This window comes from Arachis ipaensis, chromosome B9 (assembly GCF_059453495.1).
Source record: "Arachis ipaensis isolate K30076 ecotype BB chromosome B9, ASM5945349v1, whole genome shotgun sequence".
Taxonomy (NCBI): domain Eukaryota; kingdom Viridiplantae; phylum Streptophyta; class Magnoliopsida; order Fabales; family Fabaceae; genus Arachis; species Arachis ipaensis.
Genome location: NC_142444.1, coordinates 158,842,584 through 158,863,823, shown reverse-complemented (window position 1 = coordinate 158,863,823; position 21,240 = coordinate 158,842,584). Strand labels below are relative to the sequence as shown.

At 34.5% G+C, this 21,240-nt stretch overlaps 2 protein-coding genes and 1 long non-coding RNA gene across 5 annotated transcripts; all 3 read right to left on the bottom strand.

Moving 5' to 3' along the window:
• Positions 1-464: 464 nt before the first annotated feature.
• Positions 465-4,220, bottom strand: LOC107619294 (protein phosphatase 2C 70). 2 transcript variants are annotated; one of them, XM_021111204.2, is made up of 13 exons: positions 3,943-4,220; positions 3,598-3,691; positions 3,207-3,377; positions 2,927-3,102; positions 2,678-2,836; positions 2,301-2,444; positions 2,119-2,180; positions 1,702-1,837; positions 1,499-1,593; positions 1,297-1,412; positions 1,054-1,183; positions 824-878; positions 465-727 (listed from the first exon to the last, which is right to left on the bottom strand). In XM_021111204.2, the coding sequence occupies exons 1-13, from the start codon at positions 4,078-4,080 to the stop codon at positions 584-586; spliced, it is 1,620 nt and encodes a 539-aa protein (XP_020966863.1). In that variant the 5' UTR covers positions 4,081-4,220; the 3' UTR covers positions 465-583. The 2 variants fall into 2 exon arrangements, with proteins under 2 accessions (XP_020966863.1, XP_016177036.1); XM_016321550.3 differs by having other exon boundaries at positions 3,505-3,691; positions 3,943-4,205.
• A 4,852-nt stretch (positions 4,221-9,072) lies between these two features.
• On the bottom strand, positions 9,073-9,988 carry LOC107619215 (small ribosomal subunit protein eS27y). The gene is made up of 4 exons (XM_016321459.3): positions 9,853-9,988; positions 9,658-9,759; positions 9,534-9,562; positions 9,073-9,421 (listed from the first exon to the last, which is right to left on the bottom strand). The coding sequence occupies exons 1-4, from the start codon at positions 9,853-9,855 to the stop codon at positions 9,295-9,297; spliced, it is 261 nt and encodes an 86-aa protein (XP_016176945.1). The 5' UTR covers positions 9,856-9,988; the 3' UTR covers positions 9,073-9,294.
• An 895-nt stretch (positions 9,989-10,883) lies between these two features.
• On the bottom strand, positions 10,884-16,624 carry LOC148546930 (uncharacterized). Of its 2 annotated transcripts, XR_015900068.1 has the most exons (4): positions 15,965-16,624; positions 15,728-15,828; positions 14,714-14,915; positions 10,884-11,226 (listed from the first exon to the last, which is right to left on the bottom strand). It is a non-coding gene; the product is annotated as an uncharacterized LOC148546930 (long non-coding RNA). The 2 variants fall into 2 exon arrangements; XR_015900067.1 differs by lacking the exon at positions 14,714-14,915.
• Between the last annotated feature and the right edge of the window lie 4,616 nt (positions 16,625-21,240).

The window sequence follows — 21,240 nt, the reverse complement described above, 5'->3', positions numbered from 1 at the left end:
TTACATGTTCTGGTTTTGGTTATGTTTACATGCATGAGAACTGAGAAGTACAAGGCTCTTGTCGTTGTTACTGGTTCTCTTTGCTCCAATACATTGGTGACTTTTTTCTTTTTGGTAATATACATTGGTGACTTTACATTTCTATTTTTAAATTAAAAAAAAAAAAAACACTTTATGAACCTAAACCAATGTTCTTTAGGATCAAAATTGTAGCACATAAACGTTAAATTATTTTTAAATTTTCCATGTAAACAAACATCGTTTTTACTGAAAACAATAATGTTCCAACAAGCACAACCAAAAAGGGGCAAATCTATTTTTGTTAACACCATAATTTGACGACATTTTTTTATTTATGATTTTTGTATTTCTCTGCAATGTATCATTCCATACATCCTAATTTTTAAAACAACTTCGTACCTTGTTCATACTTAGTTCTGATTGAAGTATACCTACTTGAATCCATAGCAACCTAACTTTTTTTTATTTCTATGCGATAAGCTTGGGTAGAACCGAGAAGGGAACATGTTCCGGGGACAAAAATGATATAAGACTATTGCTATAACACTATTTATAATTCACACTATGATTCAACTCTACAAGTATCAAAATCTAAGAAAATTACACAGGTATTATCCTTTGTTCTTTGTGTTTTAGCCTCATTCAACAAGGAATTTGCAATTCTTTCTGCAAATTTCTCTCTATCCGTTGCATATCTCTCCCTCATCTGTGCAATTCAGAAAGGAAAGCAGAAGTGTTAGAACAAGTTGATGGTAAGAAAAAGACTGAACTATAAACATTCAAGTATTCTTTTTATCGAAACCTGAAGAACTAGTTCAGTTGCCTTCTTCATGCTGATCACATCCCATAACCCGTCACTGTACATTTACAGATGCCAAAGTTACTTATATTCAATATGAAAAAATGATCATACAATAAAGCCTAATACTTTCCACGAAAAAAGAGTGCAATATTCAATGACAGTGAACAATGGTTTCACAAAGATATATGTTGCCATTTAAAACAAAAGCATATGTCAGAAACAAAAATCACCTAGCAAGAATGGCGAATGGTCTGCATGCTTTATCAATATGCATGACTTGACTTATATAAGGCTCTGAACTAAACCGTGAATCCTGCTGTTTCAGGAACTTGTCCCCAAGCATCCTCGCAAGATTCATACCTGCATCAGGGTGAGAACCAGAATTGGAACTTTCCAAGTCAATTTTGCTGGCTCAAGAGAATGGAAGGGACTATTCTTCTGGGAAAACAATTGAAGGTTTTATTCCTTCATACCATGTAGACGTTTCTCCCCATTTTTCAATGGATCTCCTGTCTCTTCAATTCGAAGTCTTTCCGAATGATTAGCTACCTTATGATCTTCTGTCATCTTAATGTGTTTGCCATCAACACTAACAAAGATAAATTATAATGAGTTTCATACAAACATTAAGTATAGTCACAACAGCTTACTACTAGACAAAATTATAATACATACCATAAGATACAGGTGGAGTCTCCAACATTCGCACATTGTGCAAAAAGATTTTTATCACCATCAACCCACACCAGAAGCACTGTTGCTGTGCATCCCTGCAAAGTGTTCGTCATTAAAAGCTATAAAACATAAACTGATAAAAGTGACTGGTAAAGCAATCCACGAAGAAAAAAGAAAATGTTTCCTAGATCAGAGGAGAATACCTCACAATCGTGATTCATGCCTGCTTCTGTTTGAGCAAATGCATCTCGAAGAATTTCTGAAGCATCACGAAGTGACAAAACCCTCTCTCGTGCTAATGAATTTGATAATAAATTGCCAATTATCTCAGGAAAAAGTCTGAAACAAGGAACAACAGAAGAAAAAGAAAGAAAGAAAAAGAAATAAGTAATGCATCAATTATTAGATCCATAACAATCGTCAATCATGCATGTTCCATAAAAGTTAAAAAGATAAATATTAATGCAAGTTGTTGGAAAATTGAATATTAAGCAATACCTTCTGTGAAAAATTCTTTTTATTGGTCTGATCTTGGTTTGCAAGTTTTCTTTACATTCATAAGTTGAGGAAAGAACATAGAAGAAGCAATCAAGAATAGGTAAAAAGTTAAAAATACTGACCTGCTAGCAGATTTGGCAGCCCCATCTCCACCATGCCCATCGCAAATGCCAAACACTCCAAACTGCAGATTGGGAACATAGGCAGGTTAAATTAGATAACTCTTGTGAATAGAAGTGAGAAAGTAAAAAAGAAAATGTAAAAGAAACCTTAATTGAATGAGTATTATGAATAAGTCCCAAACCTGATCCAACCCAGGCAGAGGCCACTCATAATAGCAAACATCCTGCATAGGCAGCTTTTTGCCTCCTCGACGCAAAGCCATTGGATCTGATGCCATACCCACCCCAAAGGGAATATGCTGCTGATTTTGCTTAGTAATATGAACCTGCAATGCATTAAAGTCACATAAGACTTTATAAGAGCACACAAATTTAACCACAATAGCATAGCATTCCAAGTATCTGTGTGTGAAAGAGAATAATAGTTCCAAGCAAACAAAATAACTTATGGTATGTTTTGTTGAAAGGTGAAAAGGGTGGAAAATTTTCATTCATGAGCTCCATATGTAAAAATAGACATAAGAGCATCGTGTAAAGGAGATTCCGGCATAATACTTACAATTGCTTTTGATGTTGTTCCAAGAGTTATGATATCTCCATTAGCAAGATCCACCGGATCACTCCAATGCCTGCTTCCAGTCTTTGGATTGTTGATTGGCTGAGAATTTAACTGTGTTCCATTTAAGCTACCCATATCTACCAATTCCCACCTCATTTTCTGAAAAATTCAATCTAATAATTATTATTGCGCTGTATACATATAGAAAACATTCAAATGGAAGTCTCCAAGAACAGAAAAGCGACCTACATCCACATTCCAGTTTATTTGAGCATGCTTTCCTGACACTTCTGAATCATTTAGCAACAAATCACTTGGAGAAACTCTTCCCAAGGTTAGTGGTAGACGAGAGGTATTTGTTGACTGTACAGAACAACGAAGTCCACGAGAAGGACCATCATTAACCTCCAGCGTGAGGCAACTTCCTGTACTTCTAAAAAAAGATATGATGACATGTTTCGCATATTTCAGCCAATGCAAATACATTTAGAGATAAACCCTGATAGATAAAAAAGTGTTAAGAAATTACTTTGATCAGAGATATCTCCTTGCACAAAGTCTTTCAGTCTGTCACTTTCAAAGTTTGATCTTCTATGCTTTGGAGTTTCAACAAATTGAGCTGGGGGAAATACAAGTGTTTGACCAGTAGCATCAACATCTTCCAAATGATCATGAATTACATCTAAAACCAAGCTATCACCTGGAGACAATTAATAGGGCACTACACTATAAAGACTTTGCAATAAAACAGATCAAGAAAGCAGAAAACAATGATAAGAACAAAAGATGTACCAAAAGCTGCAATGGTGGTAATTAAGTAAGACTACCTAGAGGCACATTAGAGGGAAGAGAAATTTGCTTTTGAACAAGTGAATCGTTTTGTGGGACGCGAAAATGAAGTTGGTTGGGAGAGCAAGCACCTTCAGGATCATAATCTAAGGGAAATTCATTGGTCTGATTATGTGAAACCTGAATGTCATCAGCTGAAAGAAGAGGCCTCTCCAGCTCACTAGCCTGAAAATGCAAAAGTAAGATCCAATCAAGGCTTTGAGAATGCAAACTGAAACAACAGATAATAGATCAAATTGACCACAAAATCATAATTAGGAACATTCAAATACAACAGTATTCATATTTATATACAAGTGGAATCAAGAAAAGTGCATGAATGAACACAGAATCATTGGATCAAACAGGTGGCATGCAATGTTATGTTTTGCACTTATTACGAATAAGATGTCAAATTCATATAAATGGAATTGAACCTTGATGGAGGTGGAGGAGGAGGGGGAAGAGGAGGAGGAAAGAGGGAGAAAAAAGCGCCATGGCTTGAAGACGAAGAAGAGAATGGAGAGGAGAAGAAGCAACAGCATAAGGAGGAGAAGAGTGAGAAACAGCGGCATCTTCTTCGTTTCTCTCTCTTCCCTCCAAACATCACAATGCTTCGCTCCTCACCCTTTCCGACAACCTCGCCTACAAATGCTCGAACAACTCTCACTCCAAACTTTCTGGTTTTTTTTTTTTTTTCATTCATTCATTTACTATTTTCTTATTTTAATTCACGGTTTCACTATTATTTTGTCCTAAAAAAATTTAATTTTTAACAAAATAAATCCAGAAAGAAGAAATAATATTTTGGTCACTAAAAATAAAAATTAAATTCTGATACAATATTAATATAAAGCAACTTTACATGCACATATGTATCGACAAATAAAAGTAATTATATTAAACAAATATAATTAAATTATATATAAAAAAATTTATGCGGTTAATACATCAAAAATTTAAAATGATCTAATATATTGTTGAAATATTTATAAAATTATTAGAACATACATTAAAAAGAATCGGGAACAAATTCGATTACTATTATTAGTTAGAGTTAACCATCAACTATATATTCTTCCCTTTGAAATAAACAAATCATCAATTATGTCCCCTGGAAGCAGGTTTATGCTTCAAGTCACGGGGTTATTACTAAATTATCACAGAACTATATATCTCTAACTGATGCGTAAGTGTCATCCATATGTATTGATTAAATTCCTTTGACGTAAGTATCATCCATATAGTAGTATTACTTTGAAACTAAAATTGAAAAAAATAATAATAAGAAGAAGGGGTTTGTAAATTAAATTAATGAGCAGAATTGAGAAAGGACGTAGCTAAGAAAGTGCAGATTAAATGCAAGCATGTGAATTTCTGAGATCCGGGAATAAAGCGGCCGGGGATGCCACAAATTAATTTTGTGGATATTATTTTAACATTTTCGACCTTCATTTCAACTCTTTTCCCTATTCCCCATTCCCCACACTCATGCTTTTTTTCTTTTTTGAATGAAAAATATGATAGTTAATTTTGCTGTATTCAATATCTTTTTTTTTTTTCGTCTTTCCTTCTTCGACATAAATCTATTTTTATAGGTTTGTGTATCACATCAATATTTTTTTCTTGAACGATTTCAACATTAATTTAGCAAGGTGACAAGGTATAAACTTGGTTGTTATCGGTGGCTTTGGGGAGATCTATCTTAGTATTATGATAGTATCTTAGGTTCCGTTGGGCTTAGATTTCACTTTTAGAAAAACAAGGGAAGTGAAAAAAAAGTAGGTTTTTTGTCACCATCAAAAAGACAAAGATAACCTTTTTCGGCTGCCCGTTTTCCTCCCCCCCCCCCCCCCAAAAAAAGGTTAAAAAAAAAGCAACATAGAAATTTGGTGGGGAAAGAGTGAAAGACCCCAAAAAAATGTTGGGGAGAATACAAATGAAAATGAAAATGAAAATGATAGGTATTAAAAGTAAACTATATTTAACCTAAGAAAAAGTGGACACAGCAGTTATCTACATAATTGTCTTTAATTTGCATACCGAGCTCAAAGCATTGGTGTTGAAAAATAAAGGGTCGGTAATGATAGCGGCCATTATGTTCTCACTGTGTATGCAAAATCTGCTCGAGTCTTTTTTTTTTTGCTCAAGTCTGAGTTACTCTTGCAAATGGCTTCGTTTTTTTTAGTACAACTATATATCTTATAAGGGCCCATGACGAATGATTTGACTAGTTATATTTTAGTCACTATTTGACTGGTTGTTTTATTTCAAGTAAGGTATTTATTGCTTTTGACTTGGGCTGTTTTTAATTGTTATATATATATATATATATAAAGAAAATAAATTAATTCCTTAAATACGCAGGAATGGAAACTATAATCAAAATGCGCATACCCAGCAAAATGGGTTATGCCGTCAATTTACGAGAGGCGCCAACGAAAGGATACTGTCATGGCAAAGTGAAGGATTAACCATCCACTTCAAGGATGGCGAACGCGAAATGGCCAACATCGTTATTGGCGCTTGCGAAGTGGACCAAATCATATGAGGCAACAGCGAAATGGAGCATCTCTGTTGTGATGGACAAGAAATGGGGCACTTCATTTCTGGTGACTACGAAATGGAGAAGCATCGGTTAAGGCTGCAAATTTTAGTAGCGCTAGTCCGCGTACGAGCATGCACTAGATGTATTGGATGGTCATGGGAAGAGATGTTGGTTTTGGTTGAATATGAAAGGGGAGAAGGGGGAGGGAACCAAGTCGCAGATTCAGTAGGAGTGAAAGAGAGATAAAAAAAAATTGGTGGTGGGGAAAAAAATTGTCAGCAGTTAAAAATCTTGTGTTGTGGTTTGAAAAAAAAAAAATTTAAATGAGTGGTGATAAAATTAACCTAGAAAAAAATCTTAATCGGTTGAATAAAATTCATATTGCCGCGCATTTGCTTCACAAGGTTAGTTTCAGTGATCATGCTTTGTCAACTATGTTATTAGTACTCTTGTTAGAACTAATTTTATTATTATTTAATGTTGGTTAATGTTGAAAATAAGTAGTATGACCACAATCCAATCAATCACGTGTCAAATAATTTATTATTGTTATTATATTAAAATATTAATATAATAAAGTCTTTGATTAAATTTATAGATTTATCATTGTGATAGTGATCATAATATTAAGAGATAAATCTTTTATAATTTAATCTAAATTGTTCTTGGTCATAGGATTATTAAAAAGGACATTAATAATCCGGAAAGATATATATATATATATATATAATATGGTCTTCATTGGATGAAGATTAATAGATCTCATTTATTACATTATATATATAAATGGTGCATATAGAGATATGATCATTGAATTGACTCACTCTGAGAATTCCTAATGGTTATAATTACCGCATATTTGTCAATAGGATATTCTCAAGATGAACATGGTAACAGAGCTTCCTTTAACCCGCGACTATTATAGTAATTAACAATGTATTTATTATACTTTGATTTCGGACACCTAATACCCTAGGGTGCTAGTTGAATGGATATTGGGTATGATTTAAATACTTGTAGAATTAATGATTAGTCAATGAGGAATCCGTCAACTCTCAGTATTTATTATATGACTAATCTATTAAATTGCAACTTTTTAAGAAGCTACTTAGGAGTTTATAGAGAAGTTGAAAAAATAACTTCTTTCATAATACTACTACTTTTGATCACATCTCTCAGCAAAAAAATCAAACGTAACTCCCGTTGTACTGATCTAGTTGATACGGATGCACACGTGAAAAATTTTTTAAAATTGAACAAATTAGACTCAGAAATCGATATGTCCAAATTTTGAAGAGGTCGCAGACTTTAATATATTTTTAAATGAGTAAAGTATCGTTTTTGTCCCCCAACGTTTGGGGTAAGTCCTAAAGTTGTCCCTAACGTTTCAATCATCCTATTTAAGTCCCTAACGTTTCAAAATTGACTCAATGTTGCCTTACCGTTAGGGATCCGTTAACAAAAATGATACATATAAATAAAATTTAATTTTATCCTTCAATAATATCAATTTTTTACTGTATATAATATTTAATTATTTTTTAATCACATCGAAATAAATTACACTTAATCACATTACTTTCATTCTAAATAAATTTATTTTTTTATAATTTTACACTTAAAAGTTATAAGTTAATATAAAAATATAAAAAAATTATTTAGAATGAAAATAGTGTGATTAAGAATAATTTACTTCGATGTAATTAAAAAATAATTAAATATTATATACAATAAAAAATTGATATTATTAAAGGATAAAATTAAATTTTATTTCTATGTATCGTTTTTGTCTCAAACTTTTTCGTTCTATTTAAATTCCTAACATTTTAAAATCGTCATAATTTCGTCCCACCGTCAATTCTGTTAACAGATCTCTAATGGCAGGACAACATTAAATCCATTTTGGAACGTTAGGAACTTAAATAGGACGATTGAAATATTATGGGCAATTTTGGAACTTACCCCAAACGTTGGGGACAAAAACGATACTTTACTCTTTTTAAATCTTCAGGGAGTTAAATGTCTGCGGACTAAAAAGTCCATGATCGATTTATCATTTTCTCTAGAAAAAATGATAACAAGTCCACAACTGAAAGAATTAAATTTAAAATGATTTAAATAAAAAATTAGAAATCTAGAGAAGTGATGAATTTTCAAATAATTTTAATATATTTGAGATGTGTAATGAAAGATTAGGGATTTCACCATCAAAATTTTCAAATAGTTGAAGTGGTAAATTCTAATCTTATAAGGCAAGGACTTATTTTATGTTCTGGAGATTCTTAATTCTATGGATATAACTAAGAGTAGCAAAACTCCAGAGTTTAATATTCATGATAAACCTTGTCAATCATATCATGCATTTGACATTTATACCTAAAAAAATGACAAAGGCTAAGACTGCTTGTTATTCAACAAAGACCGAATGAATGAAAAGCTGATTTTTTTCGTAACTTAAGAGCAGCCAAGCAAACAAAGAAGAAATCTCTAACTATAGAGGCAAGTTTCACCTTGAGCCCAAAATTGTAAAGAAATATGGGGCAATCCTTCTCGCTCAAACTGCTATTACTAAAGCAGCAAAGCGGCCTGTAGCCCCTTCACCATACGGCGAATTGTTGTGCGCCTACGCACTTAAATGTGCGCCACAAAGAATACCCTCTCCCGTGGATATACCACGCCACCCCTAACTCAAGAGGGAAGCGCTCGGCCTTAGGCGCATCATCAAGCAATCCACATTGCTTGTGTTCAACAAAAAATCCAAAATATAAATAAGAAAAGTCTAAGGGGCCAGCAACTTTTTTAAATTCTGGCCAGTATGTAACCAGTAAAAAAAAAATGAGCCAATGGATGAAATCTCACATCAATCTCGTACCATTAAAACCATCATTGATGGCTATTTGATGGCTACAAATCACAAAAGTTGCTAGTCTCCTAGCAATCCTCAAGATTAAAACCTAACCTAGAAAAGCATAAAAACACGTGTAATGTCCAGCTTTAAGAACCAAAAGTAAGACAAATCAAGCACAAAGAACTACAACACATGCATAACAATCATTGAAGAATCTGAGTAATATGAATCCAACATGAAAGATAAAATTAAAAATCTACCAAAACCATATGCAATATGAAAAGGCTAGGTGGTATCATCAAGTTCTAGAGAAAACTGTGAAACAAAGACAAAAGGCATTGATCCTATTTTAGAGCAGCAAAACTTTACAGTCTAAAAGGATGTCACACCGTTTTAATCCCCTTTCTTCCTAAAAGAGCAGCCCTCAGTCAGCCTGGCTCGCCCGCCGGTTGGCTGGCACAATACTGTCTGGCAGTTTCCGCACACCACGACAGTTTGAGAGTGGCTGAATACAGTGGTACTGCATCCAATCACAAATTTGGCGTGTTAAAACTAATTCGAGTAATTTGAAGCAAGTTAGATATCACTAAATAAAAATCAACACAAAAAAACGGGAGAATCATCCAACTTACATGTTGAAGCAACCTTGGCACTTCACATCCTGCAACAATAAAACAGGGGAAAACAAGAGACATAAAAACGTATTAGAAAAACTAATAACAAAAAAAACGGGAAAGATAATAAGAGAGAGAATACCATGAAGAAAGAGTTAGGAGACTGAACAAGACGCTTGAGCTTGTGTTTTCTCTTCTCAAGCTCAGCTGGAGGGTTAAGCAAATCGATGTCATTCTGAAGAACCTACTCAATCCACATGAAAATTCAGTTATTCAAAGAAACCGCATAGATAATCAAGCACGGATCTAATGAAATGCGAGGAAGAAGGACACTCACCATGATGGCTGCCGCACAGGATTTCGAAACCTCTCAAAGAAACCCTAATTGTGAGTAGAGTGCAGCACCAACCAACTAAATATTACTCTCTAAAATAGGGAACAAAAATTTGGGTCATCCTTAAATGCTAACGGGTGTTGTGCTCCTTGTTTTTTTTTTTTTATTAAAGTTAAGAATGAGATTTAAATTTGTAATTTTTAAAGTGTTATGCTCTTATTAATTTAATAAATTTTAATTTTTAATTCAATACATTTTAATTATTTATTTATTATATTTTATGTAAATGATTTAAATTAAAATAGTAATTTATTAACTAGATTAATAACTTTTTTTATAAGTGTTAAATATTTCTTACAAATATTAGATATTGGACCAAAGTCCAAAAAAAATAAATATTAAAATGACCAAAATATGTATATGGCAGATTTTTAATCCTGTTTTAATACTAAAAAATATATGAATGGTTTATTATTATTATTATTATTATTATTATTATTATTATTATTATTATTATTATTACAATAATAATAATAATAATAATAATAATAATAATATTTTATCAATTCAGTTATTTCATATATTTAAATTTTGGCATATGTTTAATTATTCATGTACTTAATTTAATTATATTTTTTTATTGATACTTTAAATATTTTTAATAGTATTTTGAATAATTTAGTTTTTATGTTAGTACATATATTAAAATGTGACTAAAAAATAAAAAGAAAAGAGTTGAAATAGTGTTTTATTTTAATGACTTAGATAACTTCTAAAATTAGTATACAGAGAGGGATACACTTCCTACTTTTTCTAGAGGCACCAGCTTCCGCCCAAAAATTTGCTTAGAGAGTTTGGTTTTTCGTGATCCAAAAAGATTACAATGGGCCATAAAATTGTAACAGTAAAGTGTTTATAAAGGTTAGGTCCAAAAATAAGTGCTATCATGACCAAAAACGGTTTTTACGAAAGTTAATTAATATAGAAGATATTAAAAAAACGTTGGACTTTCTTTTTTATACGAAGAAAATTATTTAGCACCTCCCCTGTTTTTTCTCTGCACAACATAACGTTTCAAACAGCCATCATCGCCCATGACCGGCAACAATAGGCTGGAAAGGGCCCCCAATGAGCACTCCCGACCACCACAGGAACATGAGAACCAAGCAAGGAACAGCAAAAAGATTAGAAAAGGGGAAGATGGGTTCTCAGGCACACAAGTGCTTGTCCTTCGTCATGAAGATTGGATAGAAGATAAAGTAGAGAATCAGAGAACGAGGTCCTATGCGAACATGGTTACTGGAGCTGGAGCAACATCCGATGAAGACCTATCAGAGACTGAAAATGAAGAATTGATGAGTGACCAGGAGAAAATACCTGAAACATCAGAACCAAGAAAAGATGTAAGGAAAAAAAAAAGAAGACATATCACTTGTGGATATGGGAGACGGTCTGTTCAATATTGTTATAAATGATAATGCTAAAAGAGAACTCTGAAAGCCATGGTGAAAATCCCTAATTGTTAAACTCATGGGGAGAAAGATTGGATATGCAGCAATGAAAAATGAGGCTATAAATGATGTGGGGCAGATTTGGTGGAGTGGATGTCATAGACATTGGCAATGACTTCTACCTGGTAAAGTTTTATGCTGAGGATGACTTCGATCATGCTCTCCTTGATGGTCCTTGAAAAATATATGATCACTACTTGGCTTTAAGATTCTGGGAGCCAAACTTTAACCTCATTCTTACCTCGATTGACAAAATCACAGCATGGGTTAGACTTCCAGGCCTTCCCATCGAACTCTACAATGAAAAGATTCTAAGGAAAATAGGTGACCTTATAGGCAGAACCTGTAAAGTGGATTACAACACCTCGCATCTCTGTCGAGAAAAATTCGCAAGGCTATGCGTGGAGGTGGACTTAGCTAAGCCACTGCTAGGAAGATATATGGTAAATGGAAAGGAATATCAAGTTGAGTATGAGGGCATTCACCAAATTTGCTTTACATATGGCAAAGTAGACCATGAATAGAAAAATTGCGATATTTGGAAGGAATTAAAAGAGGCAAAAGAGCAGCAACAAAAGGAGAAAGAAGAGAAGGAAAAACAAGCAGCAAAAAATATGAAAACAGCAGCAGTAATTCAAGAAGCAGCAGGGAAAAATGAACTAGAGAAAGCAAAAAGAAATAAAGCCACAATGAACCAGGAATCAGATAAGTACGGCCCATGGATGATAATCCAGAGGCAAAGAAGAGTGAGGAAGAAAATGAACAAAGAGGAAGTTGGTGCCAGCCACACCAAAGAGAAAGAAAGTAAGAAAAATAATAAGTCAAGATATAGTGTGCTAGAAATAGAAGAGCTAAATGAAAGTGGAATGGAGAATGAGGAGGAAAAAGAGTCAGAAAACAACAAAAAAGCAGCACAAGAGGAGAAAGAACAAAAGCAAAGAGACAAAGAAAAAGAGACAAAACAACCAAACAAGAATCAAATTGAAAAGAACAACACAACAAAAAACAAGAACAACCAGATAGAACTGACTCAAGCACAAAATCAGCAAATACAAGTAGGAAAAAATCAGAACAACACAAAGAAAGTGATTTACAAGGGAGAAAGCAGCAAGAATATCAAGGAAAACAACATAGTTAAATACAAGGAGAACTGGAAGGCAGCTAATGACGACACGCAAAATCAAAATTTTCAAACAACCAACAACAAAGAGCAAGAATACCATAAAGTGCAGGAGGAAGAACCACCAGACCTTAGAGAGCTAGAACAGAGATCTGATGTGCCTATGGAAATAGACATGCAAAAGGAGATAGAAGACCTGATAATTGGAGTGGAGTGTGAAACTCCCAGAATTAGTGAGAGAGAGAAAGACACAGCTGCGGATATGCAGCTAAACTAATTCCTTCCAAGGGTTTTAATGATTATAATGTCTTGGAATGTTAGAGGTGCGGCTAGTTGTGCTTTTAGACGCACCTTAAAATAATTCTTAAGACAATACAATTCTGACATTGTGATCCTCTTGGAAACAAAAACTAGCGGTAATAATGCTAGAAGAATTATTCAAGGTGCTGATTTCAACAATTTCATTATTGAGGAAGCTCAATGTTTTATAGGAAGAATTTGAATATGCTGGAAGGACAACAGTATCTCTATTACAACATTAGAATCTAACCAGCAATTCATACATACAAGAGTGCAGCATCACATCCAAGATCCCTGGTACCTCACAGCGGTTTATGCGAGTCCACAACCAAACAATGGAAGAGTGATTTGGCAGAATATTGAAAGAATAACAAGAAACATGGGAGAACCTTGGCTGTTAATAGGAGATTTTAACGAGATAAAAGATGGCACTGAGAAAAAAGGTGGCAGACCAATTGATCTTAGAATGTGCAGAAACTTTGCTAATTGGATCGATAGATGCGGATTAGTAGATCTAGAATTTATAGGATCCAGGTTTACCTAGAGAGGGCCACAATGGAAAGGATACGACAAAGTTTTCAATAGATTGGATAGGGCTCTATCTAATCCCTCGTGGAGAACCAAATTTCAAGAAGCGGTTGTCAAAGTCCTGCCTAGAACCAAATTTGACCACCATCCTCTTTTGTTAACGAAAAATGAAGGAACAGATTGCAGGAATGGCAGACCTTTCAGATTCGAAGCTATGTGGTCAATGCACTCGGATTTCAGGCCGTTTTTGAAAAAACATTGGAAAGAGGACAGCATGTTCATTCAAAATCTCAACAGTCTCGGAAAAGATCTAAGTAAATGGAACAAAGAGGTCTTCGGAAATATCTTCAAGACAAAGAGAAGACTTTTAAACAGAATCAATGGCATCCAAAAAAGTATTAGCTACGGGAAAAACCCTTTTCTGGATAATTTGGAAACAAACCTAAAAAGAGAACCAGAAGACATTCTTGACAAAGAAGAAGCTCTCTGGCTCCAAAAATCTAGAGAGCAGTGGATGGTTGAAGGGGATAGAAACACAAAGTTCTATCCCACTAAAGCCATTATAAGAAGAAGAAAGAACAAAATTCACAAGCTTAGAGATGCTAATGGAAATTGGATAGAGGAGGAACAAGAACTGAAAGATCACATCATCAATTCCTACTAAAGACTTTACCAAGAAGAGGTAATCATCACTCCGCTACGGTTAGATAATATAAACATGCCTAACTTGGACCCTTTGGTCTGCAGGAATATGGAGATGATACCAACAGATATGGAGATCAAAAAGGTCCTTTTTAGCATTGGTTCGCTCAAGGCTCCAGGAGAGGATGAATTTCCAGCCATTTTCTTTAAAAACAACTGGGAGGTTCTAAAGCGCAAAGTGTGTGACTACATCAAGGATTGCTGGCGGAATCCCACCCTTTTGAAGGACTCTAACTCCACCCTGATAGTTCTCATCCCAAAGCTCCAACACCCAGAATTCATCACACAATTTAGGCCAATAGTCTTATGCAACGTCGGGCTTAAAATTTTAACCAAAATCCTAGTGCAAAGGCCCAAACCTCACCTAAATGACAGAATTAGTCCACATCAATCAAGTTTCATACCAGGTAGAAAGATTCAAGATAACATCCTTATTGCAAAGGAGGTAATGCATTCTATGAAGAAAATGAAAGGGAAGAAGAACTACATGGCGATCAAAATCGATTTTGAAAAAGCATATGATACAATCAATTGGAATTTTATTCAAGAAAGGCTCCTAGAACTAAAGCTCCCTGAGAAAATCATCCACATCATTATGGAGGAGGTTAGATCAATCAGTTACAACATCCTATGAAATGGCAGCAAAACAGAAAATTTTAGTCCTAGCAGAAGAATTAGACAAGGGGACCTCATTTTTCCTTACCTATTTGTCATTTGCATGGATAAACTGTCACAGTACATAGAGTAAGAGGTGAATCATGGACATTGGATCCTTTTCACGGTGGAAAGAGAGAAAATAAAAATTTCTCATATAATGTTCGCAGAGGATCTGCTGTTGTTTGCTGATGCTTCAACACACCAAATGGAGGTAATAAACAGAGTAATGGAAAATTTTTGCAAAGCTACTGGTTTGAAGATCAATTCGACAAAATCATCAATAGTTTTCTCTAAAAACACTCCAGTGCAAATCAAGCAAAGCATCAAGGAAAAAATAGAATTCTAGGAGAATTAAGCTCTTGGAAGATACCTGGGGGCTATGATTAACAACAACAAAGTGGGAAAGAAAAATTACAAAGCAGTTCTAGAAATGGTGCAAGGAAAGCTAAAAGGGTGAAAATCAAAATGCCTATCACTAGCGAGCAGAATAACATTGGCACAATCAGCAATAAGCCCAAGTGTTAATTTTGAAATGCAACATGAGAGAGTACCAAGGAGTATCTGTAATGAAATAGAAAGAATACAGAGAGGCTTTATATGGGGAGATGAAGATCGGAGGAGAAAATGGCATGCTATCAACTGGAAAACTATGTGCACACCTAAACATGAGGGAGGATTGGGATTTAGGAGACTGAGTTTGATGAATGATGCTTTTTTAATGGAAATCATTTGGCAATTAAAGGAGAACCCTAACTCGCTTTGGGCAAAAGTGCTAATCCAAAAGTATTGCAATGGAGACAGCAACATAAACAATCCTACTGCTAGAAAAGTATATTCAAACCTGTGGAAGGAAATTTTGAAGATTTGGCCAACATTCCAGAAGCACACAATGAAATTCGTTGGAGATGGAACAACAACTAGATTCTGGACTGAGAGATGGGTGAACAACGAGGGCTCCCTTCTTAACATAGCAACTATGAACATAACAAACATAGAAAGCACTGTTAGTGAATGGATAAATAGAGATGGAAATTGGAACAGAGACAGTTTAAAAAATTACCTCCCAGAGGAAACAACAATGAAGATTTTGGCGCTTCCCCCCAAACAAGAAAAATGGCGCGGACAGAATTGGATGGATGCACTCGGATGATGGGGATTTCTCTGTCGCCAGCACGTACAAAGCATTAGCAAATTGGACCAAATCTACAACCACAATCTGGAGTAAAATCTGGAAGTGGCAAGGACCGCAGAAAGCAAAGATCTTTATTTGGAAAGCAAAGCATAACCGAATACTCACTAATCACAAAAAGGCAAGGATGTTTGTAAGTAGAGGAGATTGTCAGCTGTGTCAAAACCATCAAGAAGACCTTCTTCATGCTCTAAGGGACTGCCCCAAAGTCTCCAGTACTTGGGCGCAGCTCATTCGGCCAAGTGCATTACATATTTTCTTCCAAGCAAATAGAGAAGAATGGATGGATATGAACATACAACAACAATTAGGGCATGACCATAATCAGAATTGGATGGATATATTCATTATAGCATGCTGGAAGATGTGGAATTAGAGAAATAAGAAAATTCATGAGCCAAATTATAACAGGCCACAAAATACTCAACTTGAAGTGATGAAGAAAGTGGCGGAAGTCAAGGAAGCTTTTCAGAGAAGGGTGGAGAACCGAATCAACAAGAACAAAGAGATCCGGAACATAAGATGGATGCCACTATCGCAGGAGCGGATGACGCTTAACATCGATGGCACGGTGCAAGGGAGCAAGGAAAAAGCTGGGTGTGGCGGGCTCTTGAGGAATGGAAGAGGCAAATGGGTTGCTGGATTTTCCTTCAATATAGGGAGGTGCACGGCTTATATGGCGAAACTGTGGGGGAATCAAAAAGGGAATGGAACTAGCGTGGACTTTGGGGATAAGGAAAATTAAAGTGGAGTGTGACTCCAAGTCAGCAGTAAAGATTATAAGCAGCTCAAGAAATCTTACAAACCACCCAAATGCTTTGATTAGGGACATCAGTAAGTGGAAAAAGAGGAATTGGCAAATTAGTTTTGTGAATATTTATAGAGAAGACAATAGATGTGCAGACTGCCTGGCGCGCAAAAATTTGAATCTAGACCCAGGATTCTACTTTTGGGATACTCCTCCTAAAGAGGTGCTTAGATTATTAGTAGATAATGAACAAGGGGTATCTCTGTCTCGTTTAATTTCGATGTAATTTTTTTTTTGGGCTCTGGCCCGTCTTAATACCAAAAAAAAAAATTAGAAGATATTAAAAAAAAATCATACAAAAGATAATCCCTACATGTATGGGCGTTCTGTATTTATAAATTTGTTGGGTATGACCATGATGCTAAGATCATTGTCTTTTATATATATTTTTATGCTCTTCTATGAATAAAAAATAATGATATTTCTATAATAAATTTAATTATTCTATGATTGATTATTTAATTAATATATATATATATAACCGTTTTAATAATTGATTTTGGTGTTTCCAAATATTTTTAACGTTTTGCAAATTTGCTACTAAGTATATTGATTCTTTACTTACATGAAGAGTTTTCCAATAAGCTTTTGACATTACTTAGCTAAATAAATATATGTATCGTCAAAATAACAGGTATTTCAAAAATTTTTATAAAAAATTCAAACTCACACATCAATAACATAGTAATGGCTGGCCAACGAGTTATAAATTTAATGATTTGTAGTTTAACTGATATAGTCTCTTTTTCCATCTAAAGATCTCGAATTTGAGTCTCATTCATAATTTAAAAAAAAAATATTTAAACTAGAATAACCTAATAAACTTATCTAGGATGGAAAAAAAAACATATGTTTCCTTAAAAGCAATACTTTTATGCAATACAAAATCTCAAGAGTACCTGTATCTGAGAAGGCAGAGAAACTAATTCTCATAATTGATGCCCAAGAAAATGAAACGTACATGAATAATTGATTTCCTACTTATCATGCAATGATATATGGATGCTAAAAGAATTTAAATATAATTTATTTTGTTCTACAAAACTCTGCTTTTCTATCTATATTTTACTATTTAAAATACATGATAAAAATCCAAAATGCTCCATTCGTATTGCATCAGCAGTTCTTTGTACAATTTGCAACGATACTTTATCCAGTTTTGTATTAAAAAATAAGGCATGCATAAAACTAAAGTCGTATTATAAAAACGGTCACTCATATAAAGATAGTAAAAATATTCTTTTAAAATGGTTTATTTGACTATAGTTGAAAAATATACTCCAAAAACCGTAGGTTAATAATAAAAGTATAAATTATGAATAAAATTAAAGATTTAAGAGAATAAATAATTATATTAATTATTTAACTAATATTAATTTAAGCGACACTAAATATTTTTTTTCAAAATCTCAATTTCACCATAAATTTTACTTAAAAAATTCAAAAATAAATAAGAATTAGTAGACTAGACTAAAAATAGAAAAATTAGCAATAAGAATTGGTAAATTAAAATATAGATATTCAAAAATAAAAAATATTTAAAAAAATTATCAAATTTGTAAATAAAAACTCAACTCATTAAAAATTATTAAATTTACAAAATAAAAAAAATATCAAAATAATAATAAAATGAAAGCAGACAAATAATATTATAAAATTTATAAAAAATAAAATAATATTCTAATAAATTTTTATTAAAAATTCAAATTTTACAAAAATTAAAAAATTAGTATAAGAGTCAAATCAACAATTTTAAGAATATAGCAACATTTTTTAATAAAGATAACACTTTCAATTTATACGACGTATCAAAAATTTAATACATAATAATTTATTTAATAGACAAAGTCAAACGTCATATATATTTTTGTTCGAATTCTCACTTTATAAAAAAATAAAAGTAATAAGTACTATAAATAAATAGATTTTGCTAGGTAGACAATGATTTTTGTGAACAATGTGAGAAATGAGTTCTAAAATTGGCCTAATAAAATAAAAATACATTACACCTCTAAATTATCTACCTAAATCTTAATATTAGAATAATCATCTGCACACCTAATAAATTCAACATTCAATATATCTATTGTTCACATTGTTTAGTATTTTCATTGTTTACCTATACTTTTCTTAAATAAATACATAATTGGCTATCATTCTTTTTCTTAAGTCGTCTTGTTACAGGCTTTGACAGTTGTATTGCGATGAAATCTACATGATAATGGCCTTGGCGCTCACACGCAGCAAACATAATTGTTCTGTGCGTATGCTGCCGAGGTATGATAACTCTTTCTGCTGATGACTGAGTTCGGGCGGAAGAGATATACGTCGGCCTAGTTGGAACACCATGGCGGGAGCACCTGCAAAAGGTACTCCGACGCTCAAGTTAGAGTATGACTTAAGAGAATTAACAATAAGAAGATCAAAGTGAGTTGTGTAACATGTTTTACTCCAGAATTACTTGTTTGTTTATATAGACGTTTTAGGTTGTTCGGTTGGAGTTTGTTTCGGGATTTTCCTCGTTTGCCAAGGTTAGTTTTGACTTGGTTAATGTGGATCCGAGCTCTGGATAGCTCGTCCGGATTTTATGGGTTGATTCCTTTTTTGCCGAAGTATAGGTTACGTGTCATAGCCCCCAAGCTTGCCTTGTATTTGTAAGAAAACAAAGGCGAGCTTTTCTTGGTCTACCTCAGTTATGGATATGTTGTCGGAGACGTACTTTTTTCCCGAGCTTGCCTTGGTTTTCTCGGGAGAGAGATAGTCACGCATTTAATTGATGCTTTGTTTCTTGCGCCAGGTGAATTGATTGATGGGAAACGTGGCTCAGGTTTCGATAACCTCTGGGTCGTTGGATTGTTTGTATATTGATTGAACGGTTGGGATTGGAACGGTTATTAAAAGGTAAAACCGATTCATTTTTCCCAGGTTTTATTACCTTGCTTTGTCCTAGGTGAGCCCCCTGTTTGAGTAGAATTTTCACCTTGCTTCGTCTGTCTCCAGAGAAAAACGAGTAACAAAGGTTGGTTGTGAAAAATTCGGGTCCCCCCCTTTAGCTTTGTTATTCTTTGTTTAATTTTCAAAAAATGGACAAGGCTAAGGTTGTTGTTACAGATGATGATCCCTGAAGTTGGGTGAATGAGCAGGTGAAATGTTGTGTATCTCGTTTCCGTGACGTTGAGTCAGTGAAGGTGTCTTGGGGTCAAATGTGTGGGTCAGGGATGGTTGTGAAGTAAGGATAGAGGTTTTACCTTGTGAGGAGAATGACCGTCTGTGCGAGAGAGTCGATGACTGGTCTTACTTTTACCTCTATACGTGCTTATTGACTGAGTTAGGTGTCCGGCTTCCATTCTCCGATTTTGAGTGTGGAGTTTTATTTTGGTTGAATTGTGCTCCGTCTCAATTACACCCCAACTCGTGGGTTTTGTCCAGGCCTTCGAAATTTTGATGGATGTTTTAGAGTGTCCTCCATCCCTTAGGATTTTCTTTTCCCTTTTTCCAGGCTAAAGGTGTTAGGCGTGGCTTGTGGGTGAACCTTAGTAGCCATCCCCGTCATTCTATTTTCTCTCTGTATAAGTCTTCTTATAAAGATTTTAAGACCATGTTTGTTAATACAAGGCAAAGGATAAGCATCTTTTGAACAGGCCTTATTAAGATTTGTAAAGTCGGCGCACATGCGCCATTTACCTGAGTTCTTTCTTATCATTGCCACATTTGAGAGCCATGTGGTGAAGCGGATCTCTTTAATGAAGTCGGCATTGAGGAGCTTCTTAGTTTCTTCAAGAGCTGCTTTCATCTTTTCTGTTCCGAGATTCCTTTTCTTTTGGGCAACCGGTCGGATTGTTTTGTCGATAGCGAGTTTACGGCAGATGAAACTTAGGTCTATTCTCGGCATGTCCGCTGGTGTCCAGGCGAACAGGTCGGCATTGTCCTGTAGCACCTTTATCAGCTTCGATCGTTCCTCTCCTTCTAGAGCTCGTCCAATGTACGTAAATTGGTCTGCCTTTGTGGTCAGAGAAACTTTCTGGAGGTCGTCTACCGGTTGAGGTCTTTCCTGGAAATCCTCCATGGGATCGAGCTCGGCTAGAGACAGCACCTCAGATGTGCTATGGATTGCTTTCACTTCTTGTTGAGTCTTTTGTGTTTTGTTGGTCTTTTTCATGCTTGCATTGTAACACTGTCGAGCTTGTTGGAGATCTGAGTGTACCGTTGCTATCTTGTCATCCTGGACCTGAAACTTGACATACAAATGTAAAGTAGACACTATCGCTCTGAAGTTGTTCAGGGCAGGTCTTCCGAGGATGATATAATAAGGACTGGGGCAGTCGACTATGAGATATTAGACATCAATAGTTTTGATAATGGGGTGTTCCCCATTGTTGTCTTTAACCATACGTGTCCTTTTATCGGGACTACTAGAGCATCCAACCAGTTCTCCAGATGAAGATTGCATAGCTTTTTTCAGATAGTTTCATTTTTTGAAAAGTTGAATAAAATAGTACATCGGCACTACTACCTAGGTCCAAAAGGACCTTTCTTACCAGCAATTCTCCTGTTTGGATGAAAATTACTACTGGAT